At 38.4% G+C, this 18,898-nt stretch overlaps 1 protein-coding gene across 1 annotated transcript; it reads left to right on the top strand.

Annotated features, from left to right (window-relative positions):
- LOC109823620 lies at positions 15,129–18,862 on the top strand. Its single transcript, XM_020389900.1, has 5 exons — positions 15,129–15,489; positions 15,654–16,155; positions 17,216–17,417; positions 17,845–18,312; positions 18,385–18,862. The coding sequence occupies exons 1-5, from the start codon at positions 15,141–15,143 to the stop codon at positions 18,781–18,783; spliced, it is 1,920 nt and encodes a 639-aa protein (XP_020245489.1). The 5' UTR covers positions 15,129–15,140; the 3' UTR covers positions 18,784–18,862.

The raw sequence follows: 18,898 nt of genomic DNA, 5'->3' as shown, positions 1-18,898 counted from the left end.
CGCGTTGGGCATCGATTGGAGCTGCATTGGGCAGCGATTAGAGCTGCGTCTGGCAGCGGTATAGAGCCGCGTTGGGCAGCGATTGGAGCTGCGTTGGACAGCGATTGGAGCTGCGTTCGTGGCCATGAACGTGGCGCATCTTGATGCTGGTACGCGGGGAGGACTTCCACGTCTTGATTTGAAGAGACCGTCGATTTGTAGTCTCTTTCTATCGAAGTTTTGCAAAGATCATCATTTTGTAATCTTTACTTTAGCTCTTTGATATATGAGAGTCGTCAGATTATAACTCCCGATGTTGATTATGAAGTCTGTTTGAGTAGAGCTTCCATCAGTTGTCGTGAAGGTCGTCAGATTGTAACCTTTAGCGATCTACGTGAAAGTCTTCAAATTGTGACCTTCTGGAAGTCGTCAGAGTGTAACTTCCATCATCGGTGTTTTGATGAGGATCAGCTATCTATTGTGATTTTTAGACAGCCTACAGCTCTTCAGGAGTTCCAATCAGATTAAGGTCATCAACATATACAACAATGATCATAAAATTTGACTCATTCCTCTTTATGAAAACACATGGACATATAGGGTCATTTGTATAACCTTCTTTGACTAAACATTCACTAAAATGGTTATACCACATTCGTCCAGATTGCTTAAGTTTATGTAAAGATCTTTGCAACTTAATGGAGTATATTTCTCTAGGATTTGATTTACATACTTCAGGCATGCTAAATCCTTCAGGGATTTTCATATAGATATCATTATCTAATGTTTCATATAAATAAGCAGTGACTACGTCCATCAGACGCATATTAAGTTTTTCATGTATTGCTAAACTCATAAGATATCTAAATGTAATTTCATCCATTACTGGAGAATATGTCTCATCATAATCAAATCTCGGTCTTTGTGAAAATCCTTAGGCTACAAGTCTTGCTTTATATCTCACAATTTCATTTTTCTCATTTCTTTTCCTCACAAATACTTATTTATATCCTACTGGCTTTACACCTTTAGGTGTTTAGACTACAGATCCAAAAAAATTTTGTTTAGCCAGTGAATCTAATTCAGATTGGATCGCATATTTTCATTTTGACCAATCATTTCTTCGTCGACATTCATCAACCAATCTGGGTTCATGATCCTCATCATCTTCCATAATATCAAGTGCTATATTATATGCAAATGTATTATCGACAATTAAGTCTCTTTGGTTCCAACTCTTTCTCGTAATAACAAAATTTATTGAAGTTTTATTTTCTTCAGGAGTTGGCTCTTCAGGAGCGACCTCTTCAGGATGTTGAATTTTGTCATTAGTAATATTTTGATCAATCGATCCTCTTTTCTTTCGAGGATTCTTATCTTTGGAACCAAGAGGTCTATCACGCTTCAGGCATACTTTAGATTTGTTAGCACTTTTAATTTGTCCTTCTGGGATATCAATTTTAATCAGAGTATTTTCTTATGGAATATGCGATTTAGTAATTCTTCTAGAATCACTAAAAGCATCCAGTAATTGCTTTGTAATTTTCTGTAAATGTATAATCCTTTGAACTTCTAGTTCACATTCTTTTGTATGAGGATCAAGAAAGTCTAATGATATTTTCCAGGTAATTTTCTTTTTCGGTTGATCTTTACCTCCCCCTAATGTCGGGAAATGTGATTCATCAAAATGACAATCTGCAAATCTTACAGTAAATAAATCACCTATTAATGGTTCAACATATTTAATTATAGAAGGTGATTCATACCCGACATATATCTCCAATCTTCTTTGAGGGTCCATTTTAGTATGTTGAGGCGGTGCAATAGGAACATATACCGCACAAACAAAAATTCTTAAATAAGAAATATTGGGCTCGTGACCAAGAACTAATTGTAAGGGAGAATAAATATGATAACTTGTTTGCCTAATTCTCACAAGTGTTGCTGCATGTAATATAGCATGTCCCCAAGCAAATAAAGGAAGTTTAGACCTCATTAACAATGATCTTGTAATTAATTGAAGCCGTTTAATAAATGATTCGGCTAGATCATTTTGTGTATGAACATGAGCTACAGGATGTTCAACACTTATCCCAATAGTCATGCAATAATCATCAAAGGCATGTGATGAATATTCACCAACATTATCTAGACAAATTTTCTTAATGGGATAATCAGGAAATTGTGTTGCAATTTAATTATCTGAGCAAGCAATCTCGCAAACGCTAGGTTACGACTAGATAATAAACTTACATGTGACCATCTTGTTAATACATCAATTAGTACCATAAAATATCTAAATGGTCCACGTGGTGAATCTACATGCTCACATATATCACCATGAATTCGTTCTAGAAATGCAGGGGATTTAGCTCTCACTTTCGTTGGTGATGGTCTAACAATTAACTTCCCTTGGGAGCAAGCAACACATGAGAATTCATTAGAATTTACTTTTTTTTTTATTTTTCAATGAATAGCCATGTGAATTTGTAATTATTCGCCTCATCATTATAGAACCAGGAGGTCTAAGGCCATCATGCCAAATCGTAAAATTATTGGGATTAGTAGACTTCTGGTCTTCAAGGAGATACATTTCAATTGTACTTATTTTTGTATAATATAAACCAGGAGATAGAGAATACAACTTTTCTAATACGCATTTCTTCTCAGAAATGGTATTTGTAATCAATAAGTATTCATCATTTGTCTCATTCATCATCTCGATACGATATCCATTTCGGCGGATATCTATGAAACTTAGCAAATTTTTTCGAGACTTTTTCGAGAGTAGTGCATTATTTATGATAATTTTAGTTCATTCGGGGAGAAATACAGTGGCTCTTTCGGAGTCATCAATCAATTTAGCACTACCATTTATTGTGTTAACATTTGTTTCTTCCATTTTCAAATGAGAAAATTACTTCATGTTTTAAGTATAGTGTGTGTAGTATCACTATCAATGTGATAAGTATTATCATCACCATTGTTTGATCCCAAATATTTGGCATCCATTTCTTCTTCAGGAAGAAATGACAAAGAAAATTATCAATAAATTACAAAATTCATAAAGAAAATTACATAAAAGATGCGAAAATAACAAAATTCAAAATGTCGGGTATTTATCATGGGATCATTTCGCAACTTCAGGTTGCTCAAGGAATTCAGCTACATCGAGGTGTGCGATACCATCAAGATCATCATAAACATTATTTTGATCAATAAAATTTGGCTTGACATTTTTGCCTTTCCCTTTTAATAATGCTTGATAGAGGTCAACAAGATGTTTTGCCGTACGATAGGTACGGGACCAATGACCTTCTATTCCACACCGGTAGCATATTTCCTCATAATGTTTCTTTTCTTTATTTTTCTTATCATTATTGACTCATTTCTGGGAGTTGTTTTGTCTTCTGCCACGACTGTGATCAATGTGATTATAAGGCACATATCTGCCACGACCTCGTCCACGATAACAGCTACGTCCTCGGCCTCCTCTACGACCATGTCCACGCCCACGACCATGATTTTGAGATTTAGTTACATTCGCTTCAGTGAATGGGCTAGAACCAGTAGGTTGGGATTCATGGTTTTTCAATAATAATTCATTATTTTGTTCAGCCAAAAGGAGGCATGAAATCAATTCAGAGTATTTCTTAAATCCTCTCGCTCGATATTGCTGCTGCAGGAGCATACTCGAGGCATGAAAGGTGGAGAATATTTTTTTCTAACATATCACCATCAGTGACATTTTCTCCACACAATTGCAATTGAGAGGTAATTTTATACATTGCAAAATTATACTCACTGATTAATTTAAAATCTTGTAGCCTTAAGTGAAGCCAGTCATACTGGGCTTTTGGGAGCACGACCAACTTCAGGTGGTCAAATCTCTCCTTCAAATTATTCCACATAGTAAGTGGATCTTTCACAGTTAGATATTCAGTTTTTAATCCTTCATCCAAATAATGTCAAAGGAAAATCATAGTTTTGGCACGATCTTGATTTGATGTCTCATTTTCTTCCACAATAGTATTTTCAAGATCTTTTGTAACAAGATGTATTTCAACATCTAACATCCAAGATAAGTAGTTCTTCCCAGAAATATCAAGTGGCGTAAATTCTTGTTTTGTAAGGTTAGTCATAGTGAAAAATGAATTGAATTGGAAAGAGAAATTATATCTCGAAAGTTTATCCAAAATATCAACACGTGCCCAACGATGAATCTAAGGGGCTGTTTGGTTGCATACTTTTTGAGAAAACTTTTCTCAAAATATCTGATAATGGTAATTTTATAATTAAAAAATTTTCATAGATTTCTGTAAATTGTGTTTGGTTCAACAAAAAGTTTATAGAAATATTTTCTATAAAATATCAAAAACTACCAAATTTTACAAAAAACAATTTCCTCTCAAAATGAGAGGAAATCAACAGGAAATCTGACACATTCCTTATTTAATCAACAAAACTCGTCCCATACCCATTTTCTATAAAGTTATGAGCGAAATCTGACACATTCCTTATTTAATCAACAAAACTCGTCCCATACCCATTTTCTATAAAGTTATGAGTAATTTTCTTGTTTTGAACCAAACAAGCAAAATACAAAAAATAAGAAAATTGGTACTTTTTAACTTCTCAAAACTTTTCTTATAATTTTTTTAAGAAATACAAGGAAATCATATTTTGCGTGGAAAACATTTCCTATAATTTCTAGAAATTGAACCAAACACCCCCTAATAGTCTTGAAGAAGATTGTTTCAATGGTAGAGTCTCGTGCTGATAAGTGTTATAAAACTAATGAAGTAGAGAAGAAAAGATAGACAAGTAGTAGAGATAAATTTTATTTCATTCGTTCTTCATTGTTATCTCAAAGTGAGGTAGGAATATCTCTATTTATATACAAATTAAGATGATGATACATAAATCATATTAATTACTCATTCATAAACTTAGTCTTTCAAGAACATGCATTGTGTTGTTCTAGGAAGAAGATTAATATACTAGGAGAATATCAACTTCTTGGGAAACTAAATAGATATCCACATTATTTTATAACATTAATTATTTGATTTGTTTCCATCACTATGACTAAGTCTTGGAAGCGAGGATGATTTGCTTCTTGATTTTCGGGGTAGAAGCATTTTCCCCTTTTGTTAACTTCTAGAAACTGAACTAGGAAATTTTAGGATTTTTCACTTCTAGAAATTAAATTTCCTCATAGTCAATACTACTCTTGGTTTTATTCATTTATGAACATTTGTTATCGTACGCATTGCAAAATTGACCGGCGACTAGGACCAACATTAATGATGAAAGTATTAATGAATAAATGAGATCAAAGATATTTACATGCACTATTTTTTTTAAAAACTACTCTTTATGGAAAAGTTCGTTGTTGATATTTTAAGTGCATATAAGAATGGTTGAAAAAAAAGGTTTATTTGCACACGTAAACTCCCAAATATTTCCATTGTACCCCTCTGGTATAAGTAACAAATACAGGTTTGTTTCTAAGGATACAAAGTACATTTTTATTCACTATCTTTCATCACCAAGGCAATGTTCTTATGGGTAAATTACACAAAACCTCCAAGACCTTTCACTATTTTGTAATAAGTCTAATAACTTTCAGAATCGCACTAGACCCCAATAACCTTTCCAGAAACCCCCAATACCTTTTGGATAAATTACACTAAACCCCAAATAACTCTCATATGAATTTTATGTTCTTTTCTGTTCTAATTTATGAAGGTTGTCTACAAAAATGCGAAAGCTTATTGGGAATTTATTGCAATTTTGAAAGTTATTGGGAGTCTATTGCAAAACGCTTAAAGTTCTTGGGGTTTAGTGTAATTTACCCTATTCTCATCTTAGCTATTAACTAACATAGACAATTGAACGGTTGGAGTCATTTGGTCTTCTCTGATCTAAGAAAATTCATCTGTTACTTATTTATCAGCTCATGTTATAATATCATGACTATTTTTTTCCTTTTACCTTTTTTTGATCTGCAAAATATAAATATTAGTTCCATTAGCAAATTGATTAATAATATTGCTTTTATTTTGAGTCTGAAAGGAAAATATCACCTCATCCGATTATGAGTTTAGTGTCTGTTTGGTTGTTTTCCGAAAAAAATCAGAAATGGAAAACTCGGTTTTCAAATGATTTCAATAGTTTCGGGTGCGATCATACCAGCACTAATGTACCAGATCCCATCAGAATTCCGTAGTTAAGCGTGCTTGGGCGAGAGTAGTACTAGGATGGGTGACCTCCTGGGAAGTCCTCGTGTTGCACCCCTCATTTTCCTTGATCGGGGATACTTTGGAGATTGCTAAGGCATATAAGATGATCGAGACTGAAGGCCCAAGGCTTGGGTTGGACCTCAATGTCACCAAAACTGAATTATTCTGGCCCTCTCCGGATCCTAGGAGTTTGATGGAGGGGTTGTTTCCCTTGGATATCAGTCGGCCTCGCGATGGAGTGGGGATTTTAGGTGGAGCAGTTAGCGTGGAGGAGGGGTTTGTTCGTGGGTTAGCAACAAAGAGGGTGGCTAAGGCGACTCAGTTAATGGGAGCGCTAGACCAACTTAGGGATCCTCAGTGCGAGCTCCTCCTTTTGAGGGCTTGTGCGGGTTTGTCCGAGTTGTATTTCTCCTTGAGGACTTTCCCACCACAGCTCTTTGCGCGCTCAGGCGGCGACTTAGTTCGATATCACGCTTCGGAGGTCTGTCGAGAGCATTGTCACATCCGAAGGCCCATGCTTCAGGGATCTCCAATGGAGGTTGGCCTCTTTACCTATCAAGGCGGTCGGGTTGAGGGTCTACGCAGCGGCCGATGCTATACAGTTTTCTTTTGTGGCCTCGCGGATTCACTCCATCGAGCTTCAAGACCACATTTTGAGAGGTTGTGGTGATGTTTCTTTAGGTGAGCATTTTACTTCCGCCTGGGCTTTTCTTCAAGCCAAGCTACCTGAGGTTGACCTTCTTCAAATCACCACTAAAAGGTCTGTCCCCCCAAAACCAATGTATTACTTGGCAAACATCTTTTTTGGTTGCGTTTGTAGAGATATATCGACGGAGTTTGACCTATCAGACAGGCAGGTTGCGATTGTTGGGTGCATGCGGGCAAAGCATGCCCAAGATTTCTTGTTGGCCACGCCTATTGAGGGATTTGGGCAGCGTATGACTCCGGGGGAGCATCAGGCCATCCTCAGGTATAGGTTGTTGGTTCTTTTGTTCGTGGAGGGGACAACGTGTCCAGTTTGTCGTAGGACGCCGATGGATGCTTTTGGAGAGCATGTCATCCACTGTCAGAAACAGCCGGGGTTCAAGTACAGGCACGACTTAGTCAGAAATGTCTTGTATGATATCCTCCGAAGAGCAGGGATCCAATCCAAGAAGGAAGTGCAGGTCAACTTCCTCACTCCTCCTGGAGAGGCTAGATCTGCTTTAAGGCCGGCAAACGTTCTTGCCTACAGTTAGAGCGGAGGGAAGCACGCTTGTGTTGATCTTACGGGGATGTCTCCGTTGGTGGGGTTTGGTAATGGAGTGTTCACGGTTGGGCATGCAGCGGATAGGGCGACAGAGGCAAAGGTGGGCAAACATAATCAAGCTTGCAAGGACAACCACCACAGTTTCATCTCGTTCGCGTTCGATACGTTTGGTTACCTTGCAGCTGATGTTGTGGAGTTCCTCAGGAGGGTACAAAAATTCATGAATAGGAATGTGACGATAGCAGGATCAGCTGAGTACGTGTTTCGTCGATTGGATTTTGTAATTCAGAAAGAATTAGCGGTGCAGCTTGTTGCCCGCTTGTCATCATCATATGTGTAATATTTTGGTTTTGCTCTTTTTTGTTTGTTTCGCAAAGAAATCACCCCATGTCACCGCCAGCTCACACAAAAAACAAAAAAAGTCGCAATAGTGACAGTGCTTTTAGTTTTTCATTTCTTGTGTTTGTTTGAACGAAAAAAGGGAAAGGAAAATTAGCCGCAATAGTAACAGTGTTTTCAGTATTTAAATAATCTGTTTTATTCACATGGACTGTTTTAGTGCTTTTAGTAATTAAAAATTCATAGAAGTGATATTTTTAAGTGTTTTCAGAGGTTTTTGGTGTAAAAACACATTTCTTAAAAATCTGACGTGGCATCCTACGTGACACCCTCATTTCTTTAAATCACAAAACAAAATAAACATGTGATTTGAAAATTGGTTGAAACCAAAATCCTACATGACAGAGTTTTTTTTGAAATATGACATGACGAGGGTTTTTCTCATTTTTTTTGGCAAACAAACAGCCCCTTAGAAAATGACCAAGTAAATATCAACCTCATAAAAGAACCACTCCTGTCAATCGAGCAAGTAACCACCAACTTTATAGAACTATCCAGATTATTATGTTTCTAATGATCATATGTCATTTATACTCGTGTTCATTAGGTAATTGTAGTATTTTTTTTTCTATTACATTAAACAGTTTATTTTATTATGCAAAAAATTTATCTTTAAGATTTTTTTCCCCGAAATTCAGCTACTTTTTTTAAAATTCAACCGTACCACGTCGTTGCTGGCTAGCGTCTACACACGGCACGTTGACCGACTCTTTCAAATTTGATCAAATTGCGGCAATCTCCAGTGTTTATAAGTGACATTTACAAGCAAGGACACATGGAAAAGTATTTATGGCTAACTATTATTATTTTCCTTTACTTGTTTAAGTTGTAAAGTTACTGTATTTTGTTGTTTGATCCTTCAAGCTATCTTTTCATTTTATATTTGTGAGGCTTTCAATAAAGTTAGGTGAGATGCCCAAAAAAAAATTCCAACTTCTGAGAGCAAGTGCAGCAGCCTCCCTCCCAACGAGGCTCTTAAGGGTGATGTGATAAGGAAAAGCTACCAACATGCTCCAACAAGTTCCCACGGAGGCTCATAAATCCTAGTTGGCAGTGGGGTCCACCATGGAGCTCCTAAGAGCTCCACAAATTTGTGGAGCACTTGGGAGTTCCTAGGGGGTGTGAGCCCACTAAAAAATATTTTTTATTAGATTTATTGTTTTAAAATATATTTATAAAATGTTAGAGCTAGAAGAATGTATTTTTTTAATAATATTTAAGCTCCTAATTGGGAGTTTGTTGGAATATTTGTGCTAGTAGAAAGCTTCTAAGTAGGCCCCATGCCTGAGAGTCAATGCTCTCATTGGAAAAAAAATATTCATGATTTTTTTTCTTCTTAATTATAACATCAATTTGAACCTAAGGATATGTGATAATTCAACTTTTACTTGATATTTTAACCATTTATTTCCTGTGATGGGTCTTTATACATCCATCCCAACGGCGGGTGAAGTTGATTTTGACTAAACCCCCTGAACCTAGAGGGGTTTCCCATGAAACACCACTGAAATCTTTTTCATCCCGCTGGAGCCCCTGAACACCTCTGGGGGTTCCTTGGGAAAATACGAAAGTTTAGGGGTGGATTTATCAGACACCACAGAGTTCAGGGTTCTCCGTGAGAAAAAAAACGGCCAGGAGGGCTTCATAGGAAACCCCCTGAACCTTAAAATTCAGGGGGGAAGTTGATTTTGACTAAACCCCCTGAACCTAGAGGGGTTTCCCATGAAACACCACTGAAATCTTTTTCATCCCGCTGGAGCCCCTGAACACCTCTGGGGGTTCCTTGGGAAAATACGAAAGTTTAGGGGTGGATTTATCAGACACCACAGAGTTCAGGGTTCTCCGTGAGAAAAAAAACGGCCAGGAGGGCTTCATAGGAAACCCCCTGAACCTTAAAATTCAGGGGGGTGTTATGAAATTTACCCAAAATTAACCCTTGTTAACTCTTACCAAATGCTTAAATTCTTCGAGAATTGGCAGAGTTTTTTTTTCCCTTGTCACCTCATGAAGTGAAACATAAATGAAGATCAACAAAAGATTTGGCAAAATCAAGCTTAGTTTGAGTTTTGATGACAAAAGCTTTCCAAACTGAGGCTCATTAAACTTGGTTGCTTACTGCACCTAGATATGTTTTTCTTGTGCACCCTATGCGTGCATGCATGCATAAAAATCTTTAGGTTAAAAATTGATGAGAAGTTGGAGGGGTGGATGAGTAAGTAGGGTATTAAAAATAGTTGGTGGTAATTAATAGGGGTAGTTATGGAGAACATGAGATGGAAGGAGCTAGAATGGTAGTCGCTTGAGTTTTTCAACTTTATCATTTCATGATATTTTTAAATTTAAATTATATGTGAATTATTGGAACCTTTCATGAAATTAGTTAGAACACCAAAAAAAAGGTGAAATATGGATTTGGATCATATCAATTTCTTGTTTTGTAGAGTAGAAACCACTTCTCAAATCGTAGCGCAGTATATTTATATTCAGAATGATTATGATGCAATTTCAAATATGACTAGTATTATGTCCTTTGAATGAAATCTACGTCTTTTGCACTCAAAACAAATCATAACCGTTCATTAAAGATGGTTCCCAATTACATATTTGTAATGAGAGGATCTAAATCCATCAACCATCCAATGTTCTCAATATCAAAATTATGCTTGTAGGGAATAATCATCTCAAAAATCAATATAAGGTTGCTTTAAACATTTTGGGAGAACTTAATTATAACTACTACATGTGCGTATTAATAACCAACTGTGACATATCTTGTCATCTTGAGGCCAATAAATGTGAGAACCGCAAGTTTACTACCAAACTGATGGGAAGAATTTGCTGCTTTGTTTCTTCAAGAGAAAATGACATTAACATAAAAACAAAATGCTTCAAAACTTCTGAATACATATGATGGAGAAATAGTACCACAAATTTATATTATACAATTTATTATTTTTTTAAAGGAAAGCTAAGTTTTAAGGGTGAGGGTGCTTCATCTATAACCCAAAATTGCATCGAAGTTTCCTGCTCTAAGAAACATTCAAAAACCCAGTTGCAATTAAGCCTGCAACTTTTTTTTTTTAGAAACCAAACATCATACAAAAGATAGATATCTAGTTGTGATTTGCGCAAAATACCCATTCGTAGAGGAGCGGATTTATGTCATCACTACTCTACTAGGAGAATACTCATGAAATCACTCATAGATACCCCCGGGTTATGTACAAAGTAGAGGGATTAAGAGTAGTAGTTCAAAACAATGTGATAATTACAAAATATTGTCCAAAAGATGATGAAGGAGGGCAAGAGGTCTACAGACTCGAACTGATTAATGGAGAACTTCACCTCCTTTGTTGTGCTCACTTGATGAAACTAGGTCAGAGAAGCCTCTCTCCCGGATGAGATTTTTTAGCTTGAGGGTCTACTTCGATGTTGCTGCACATGTCCAGAAAATTATATAGTGAGCGATCTTAGAGACCAGTTGTTGATGGGTAGAGCCTGAGCCTGTGTAAATAAGGGTATTGTGTGCTCTCCAAAGGACCCAGCAGATGGTAGGGAAGCAAAGACCCCATAGTTTCCGCACTGAAGTCTGGATAGACCGATCGAGGCATATATCGAAGCACTGCTTGGTGTGTAGGGGGAGGGATGCAATGCCAATTCTGGGGAGGAAAGATGCCCAAACTTGTTTGGTGAATTAGCAAGAGAGAAAGGGGTGGTCGTGTGATTCCTGGTCACTGTAAAAGGAGCAAGATGAGTCTCCTACCCAACCTTTATTGAGAAGCCCGTCCTTTGTCTTCAGTTTAGCCATGAAGAGCACCCAAAGAAAAACCCTAACTCTGCTAGGTAGCAAGTTGTTCCAAATGACAAAGCAATGAGGATTACGAAGACCTCCATCGAATAGGATGGAGTAAATAGATTTGACTGTAAATATCCCAGAATTATTAAGGGGCCAATGGACCATGTTAGTGTTGAGAGAGGGACATAGATTACTAGATGTTAACAGCAGGTTAAGAGCTTGAACTTGCTCTCTTTCAATATCCTGAATTGGTCTCCTGATGATGGGCCTTCATATCCAACTGTCCCCTTGAAATCTCCCTTGAGATTCAATGGAGACGTGCTTAGAGAAGGCGAGGTTGTAGCTGTCCCCTTGAAATCTCCCTTGAGATTCAATGGAGACGTGATTAGAGATGGCGAGGTTGTAGGGTAGAGGGAAGAGACTAGCCAGAGAATTATCTTCTACCCACATGTCCTCCCAAAAGAGGATCTTAAGCCAAAGAATTATCTCCTACCCACATGCCCTCCTTTTCTTCCTTCGTTTCCTCATGTTCGAATAGTCTCTCATGCGAAGGTAACCCGGTTTAGTCCCTTCACTCCAAACTCAAAATTCTTAGACGTAGGCTCAAATGGTGGAAGAAAAAGATCTATGGCTCCATCACCTCCAAAAAACATGCCACTCTTAATGTCATTCACTCCCTTAAAGTCACTGAAGAATCTAGATCTCTGCTCCCCTCAGAAATCACATACAGAATATCCTTTACAGACACCCTATCCTCTTTGGCCAAACAAGAAGAAATTTACTGGAAGCAAATGTCTAGACTTCAATGGCTTCAAGAAGGAGATTCAAACACCTCTTTTTTCCACAAAATTGCCTCTTACCACAGAAGAAAGAATTACATTCCCCACCTCACCATCAATAATTCCACCATCTTCTTTGAGCATGATAAAATAAGGGTCTTCTTCCATCATTTTTCCAATCACTTCAAAGCTCCACCTCCCTCCACTTTTCAGGTTGATTGGGATCATCTCTATCCTCAACCTCACCCTGCTCTTCAACCATTGGACTAACCTTTCTTTAATCTGGAGATCAGGTCAGCTGTCTTTGGTCTCCACTGTGATAAAGCTCCGGGTCCAGATGGGTTTTCCATCCTTTTTTTCCAATCCTTTTGGGATATCCTCAAACCAGACATCATTGCCTTCTTCTCTCATCTCTTCAGAGACAGCTCCAATCTCCACTTTTTTAACCACTCCTTCATATGCCTCATTCCCAAAACCCCATCACCTACCCAAGCTGCTGACTTTAGACCTATCAGACTTCTCAATGGCATGTTTAAAATCTTCACCAAAGTCCTAGCAAACAGATTAAGTCCCCTTCTGTCCTCCTTGGTCCATCCTACTAAAACTGCTTTCCAAAGTGGCAAGTCTACCATTGACTCTATAGTTCTGGGGCACGAGATGATCAACCAATACTTCTCTAAAAAGATTGAGGCTTGCATCCTCAAAATAGACTTCAACAAAGCTTTCGATTGTGTGAGTTGGGATTTCCTCTTGTCCCTTCTCAAGGCTAGAGGCTTCGGACCCAGATGGTGCTCATGGATTAAATCCATCTTGTTTTTCTCCAAATCATCTGTCATAGTTAACAGCACTGCATCAAATCCCTTCTTTTGCCATAGAGGTCTCAAATAAGGAGACCCCCTCTCTCCCATGGTTTTCCTCCTGGTTGTTGATGTCCTATGTAGGATGCTTCACAGCAGTTGCGACCTATCTAGAACTTCCCTTGAAAAAAGGCTCCTTATCCAGATCCGACTGGCAACCTTTATTTGATTCCCTTCATCGTAAACTCTCCTTATGGAAAAGCAAACAACTGTCTATTGGCGGCTGCCTCGTCCTCCTCAAATCAGTCCTTTCCTCCATTCCCCTATACTACATGTCTTTCTTTAAACTTCCCTCATGACTCATCAAGGATATTAACAAAATCAGACACAACTTCCTATGGGGGAGGGGCTTCTAGCAACTATAGAGGCAACCATCCAGTCAGATGGGGAATAGTCTGCTCCCCTAAAGCTTGTGGAGGTCTGGGAGTCACTAACCTTCACCTCTTCAACATTTCCCTCCTCTCCAAATGGCTCTGGAAATTCTTGGAGAACAACAACCATGTAGGTAGGGTACTTCAATCCATCTACAAGCGCAACCTACATAGTCCGCCACCACACTACCAATGCTCCAAATTCTAGAAAGATGTCATTCATGCCACCTATTCTTCTTTACCTTTGTAAAATGGTCTTCTCGGTAACGGGTCTAGGGTCTGCTTTTGGGAGGATAAGTGGATAGGCGACAACTCTCTAGCAAGCCTCTTTCCTAAAGTCTATGATCTTGCTTTCTCCAAACATGTTTCCATCAAGGGAGATTTCAGGGGAACACTTGGGAATGGAAACCTATTATCAGGCGCCCCCGCGGAGAGGAATAAAGGGGTCAATTGCAAGCTCTTCTTCAATTTCTATCAGCTTCAAACTTGTATCCTACTCCAACATCCGATTGTCCATATCAGACTCAAAATTATTCTTTGTCAAGTCTCTTCACTCTATGCTAGCAGATGGTGGTCTGCGATATCATCACAACTATATCATTTGGAATAAAGTGTTGCCTAGTAAAGTTCAAATCTTCTTATGGCTCCTAAGTTCTTAAAGATTGAAGACCAAAGACAGATTAGCCTCTCAAGGTTGGCTACCAGACTCTTGTTGTTCCTTCTGCAGTAAACAAGAATCTCATGATCATCTATTCCTTTCGTGTCACCTGGCTAACCAAATCTGGGCTCCGTTCCTCCCTAAGATTGGCATAGGATCCCTCCCTACCAACCTCAGCCAGTGCTTATCTATTTGTTCTGACTTATCTATCCAAGCTTTAGTTCGCCTCTTATGGGGTATTTGTTTCCCAACTATCAGCTGCGTCCTGTGAAAAGCCTGCAACGATTACATCTTCCTTAACCTCATTACCACTCCTCAGCAAATCATCAACAAGTCAGTTTGCTATCTTCTTTTCTGGTCAGGTGCTTCCAATTCCAAGAAGACGCTAAAGATGAAAAAAATCATCCGATCCGCCGGGCTTGCAGATATCCTTGAGTCGAGTGCTGACAGCAACAGGATCCCTTGATCCGCGTCTTGGCCTCTCTGTTGCCTTTGATTTTGCTGGATTTTGTAGTTAAACTGTGTTATTCTGGTTTGCTTTCTTTGTTGGTAGCTTTCTTTTGTTCTTATCTCCAAGATATATTCTACTGATTTGAATTTTTCCTCCATCTCGGAGATATCGTTTTAATCATTAGAAGATATCTTCTTTTGTAAGTATCTCACATTTTTGATTATATATCATACTTATGATAGGCAATATGCCCTATTTTCCATCAAAAAAAAACTTTGAAACCGTGTATGCCCAGAAATATCCCTCTCTAGCATTTATTATACTACCTATAAATATACCCCATATGTGCAACATTTATGGAGCATTATAATAGACCAACAAACTGCAATATATCCATTCTTCTCCTCATTATGCCCTCTCTCCCCCTCTTCCCTTCTACACACAGAAAAAACATAATCCATGAGGGTAGCCTGAACCGGATGAGCTCTGTCGATCTCCGAACTCTTCTCCGAACAACCACGAAGAGAAGCGGCGTTACAGAGGAGGAGAGGATCCAATGGCTGCGGTCGCAGGTGATCGGATGCGATGTAGAGTTTGACACGCCTTTCGGAAGACGCAAGCTCACTTACGCTGATCATACTGCATCAGGGAGATCCTTGCATTATATTGAAGATTATATTATAGAACAAGTCCTCCCATTTTACGGTAATGTTCAATTAGGTCTTGTTTGTGAGATGTGATTTAGAATTTCAGAATTATTGTACATCTTGTTATATCCAAGCATACACATGTATACTCAAATTTGTACTTGTTTGATCATCAAGGACAGCAACATGCTTTCAACTGTTAAAATTCTCTCATTGACGCAGGAAACACACACACTACCGACAGCTTTGTGGGCAATAAAACCACGAAAATGGTGCACGAGGCGACTGAGTACATAAAGGTTTGCGTAGGAGCAACCCACGACGATGCTGTAATCTTCTGTGGCTCTGGCACCACAGCATGCATCAAGAGGCTTCAGGAAATCATGGGAATCTCAGTTCCTTCGACGGCAAGGAACAAGATGTTGAAGAATCTGAAAGACGAAGAGAAATGGGTAGTTTTTATCGGTCCATATGAGCATCATTCGAACATCCTGTCGTGGCGTCAGAGCCTGGCAGAAGTGATCGAGGTTGGTATCGATGAGGATGGGCTTATCGATCTGGAGATGTTGAAGGTTGAGCTTGAATCGCTGAAATTCGCGAACAGGCCTATGTTGGGGTCTTTCTCGGCATGTAGTAACGTTACGGGGATGCTTAGTGACACGAGAGCAATTGCAAACCTTTTGCATCGGTACGGCGCTTTCGCTTGCTTCGACTTTGCTGCAAGGTACGCCACTGCCTGAATTCGGATTGTCATTTAAACTGGTTCGGCGAAATAACTGGATCGGGGTTTAAATTGGTCTTGCTAGGCCAGGGTGTCGGCCTTAAACTGGTTTTGTTTTAGTCAACATCTCGTCGGTCCAAAACTAAACCAGTTTAAGCCAGAACTGACATTGGGGGACCAAAATTGGCCCCCCTTGTCTCAACGTCTGAAACCCTTCCGCAGTAGTTTAACAAATAAGAAAGTATGACTTTGAAATTTAGAATTTAATATTCACACGTATCACTTCAATTACAAAGACAAGTCTGAGATCCGTACGTTTTGTGCGGTTTGGTCTTTGTTCACATCTCAGTTTCATGCTGGTGTGCATGATATTGTCAAATCAAATTAATCCTAAAGTTTTTAAATTTGTAATATTAAACACTTTTTCCCTGGGAAAGCTTTGCCTTGTTTTATCTGTTTCAGGTTGAGATGATGCTATCAAGCTATTTTTTTAAAAAGCAGTTCATGCTTCAAGTTTCCATGGAAAGATACACGCCTTCGGCTTTTTTTTTTTAATAAGTTCTACATGTCACAAGCAATGGGAATTGTCAAATATCGCATGTAAACAAAGAAATTTTGGTACCCACATGAATTAAACAAATAAAAACAAGTCAGCTATAATATCTTGTGTACAGTTTCGAATATCTCCCTTTTTTTTCAAACCACAACTTGCATGCTGATCGATGACATACAAAAAAGTTACATGGTTTATTGTTCAGCACTCCATACGTAAACATCAACATGAGATCATGAGATATGGAAGGATATAATGCTTACATTAATAAGTTATTATTTTCATAATTTTAATCATTTCTGCATCTTTCAAGGAATGAAAATAACCTGCGTAGCCCAAGAAAATTGCTACCGGCGTCATTTAAACTAATAAAACAAGTCACCTATATCATTTTAGTCTACTGTTAAAGCTATAGTCATCTATCATTTCAGAGAGAATAACTTATGAAATAATAACCTATGAGGACTGATCTATGCTATGCAAAAGTGACATGTGTGGTTATCATTTCAGCGGTCCGTACGTAGATATCGACATGAAATCAGGAGATGTCGAAGGATATGATGCGATATTCCTCAGTCCACATAAGTTCGCCGGCGGCCCAGGAACTCCGGGCATCCTTGTGATGAACAAATCCCTCTACCAACTAAAAGACTCTCCTCCCTCAACTTGTGGAGGTGGAACTGTTGCCTACGTCAATGGCTTCAATGAGAATGTAAGCTAGAATTCACCCGGACTTCACCTAACCCGAAAGGGTTTTATCCGATATTAGTCCCTTGCATCTTTCAAATTTTGAAAGTAGTCCTCCAATTCTCAACATGTTTTTGGTCCCTCAAATCATTGAAACGTGTATCAGGTCCCTAAGTTCTCGAGTTATTTTGAAACTAGTCTCTCCAATTAAGAGTATAAGTAGCAACTTGAGGGATTAACTTGAAACGACTTTGAGAATCTGCGGACATAATAGCAGTTTCAATGATTTGAGGGACTAATTTCAATATGACTTAAGGAGGAGGAACTAACAGCAATTTTAATGGTTTGAGTGACTAATTTCAAAATGTGAAAGATTTAAGGGACTAACAGTGAAAAAAAACCGAACTCGGAAAATTTTCAGACTTCTCATATATTTGCCATTCAATTTGTAGGATACATTGTACTATGAGGATATTGAAGAGAGAGAAGACGCAGGAACTCCACAGATCATACAAAAGATACGAGCAGCTTTGACATTCTGGGTAAAGGAATACGTTGGACATGATCTCATTGACCTTTACGAAACTGTTTACATCGAAACTGCAATGAGAAGGCTGCTTCCAAATCCGAACGTTTACATTCTAGGAAACACCCGTGTCAAAAGACTACCCGTTATCTCCTTTCTCGTGTTTCCTAATGAAAATTCGACGAGCCACATGGATTACGAACTAAGTAATGGTAGCGAGAATATATTCGCTAAGAAAGGAAAGCCACTTAATGGGAGGTTCGTCGCAAAACTGTTTAATGATCTCTTCGGTGTCCAAGCTCGTGGCGGTTGTGCTTGTGCAGGCCCTTACGGTCACTATTTACTTGGTATAAATGAGAGGATGTCTCTTAAAATACGAGACCTTATAGACAAGGTAACTATCAATAACATAGAAATATATTGGGAAAATGCTACTTAGACTAATGAATGAATCATTTTTTTACAGGGCTATAACGGGCTGAAGCCTGGATGGACGAGGATTAGCTTCTCATATTACATGGCAAAGGATGAGTTTGCTTTCGTTTTAGAGTGTTTAGAGTTTGTTGCAGAATTTGGGCATCGGTTTCTTCCTCTCTATGAATTTGACTGGATCACCGGTGATTGGACCTTTAAGAAACGTGCTTTCAAGTATCATCTTATGAAGGAAGATCTCACCGCTGTGACGAGAGATCTGTATGGTACTCTTATGAAGGGTGAAAGAGAAAAAATGCAGAAGAGTTCAAGTAAGTTCAGGAATTACTCTGAGAATGCTCGCAGACTTGCACGTTCTCTTCCTGATGATTATCATAGAACGACTAGTGCTCCTGCAGATATAGAGGAAAGCATGGTCTTGTTCAGACTCTGATTCAACTTGAGCTTGTTGTATACAGAAGATATTAGGAAAGTAATAAACATGCGAAAGAAATACCAATTACAATAGAGAAATGCTCACATGCTTCCTTGATCAGATATTCAGAAGA

This window comes from Asparagus officinalis, chromosome 9 (genome assembly GCF_001876935.1).
Source record: "Asparagus officinalis chromosome 9, Aspof.V1, whole genome shotgun sequence".
NCBI classification, from domain to species: domain Eukaryota; kingdom Viridiplantae; phylum Streptophyta; class Magnoliopsida; order Asparagales; family Asparagaceae; genus Asparagus; species Asparagus officinalis.
Note: the sequence above shows the minus strand (reverse complement) of the source record. Positions and strands in the feature narration are given on the sequence as shown.

Coding starts and splice junctions, on each gene's coding strand:
- LOC109823620 (XM_020389900.1), top strand. CDS start 15,141: ATGGAGCATTATAATAGACCAACAAACTGCAATATATCCATTCTTCTC. Junction 15,490..15,653: donor ACAAGTCCTCCCATTTTACG/GTAATGTTCAAT, acceptor TCATTGACGCAG/GAAACACACACACTACCGAC. Junction 17,418..17,844: donor TCAATGGCTTCAATGAGAAT/GTAAGCTAGAAT, acceptor TTCAATTTGTAG/GATACATTGTACTATGAGGA.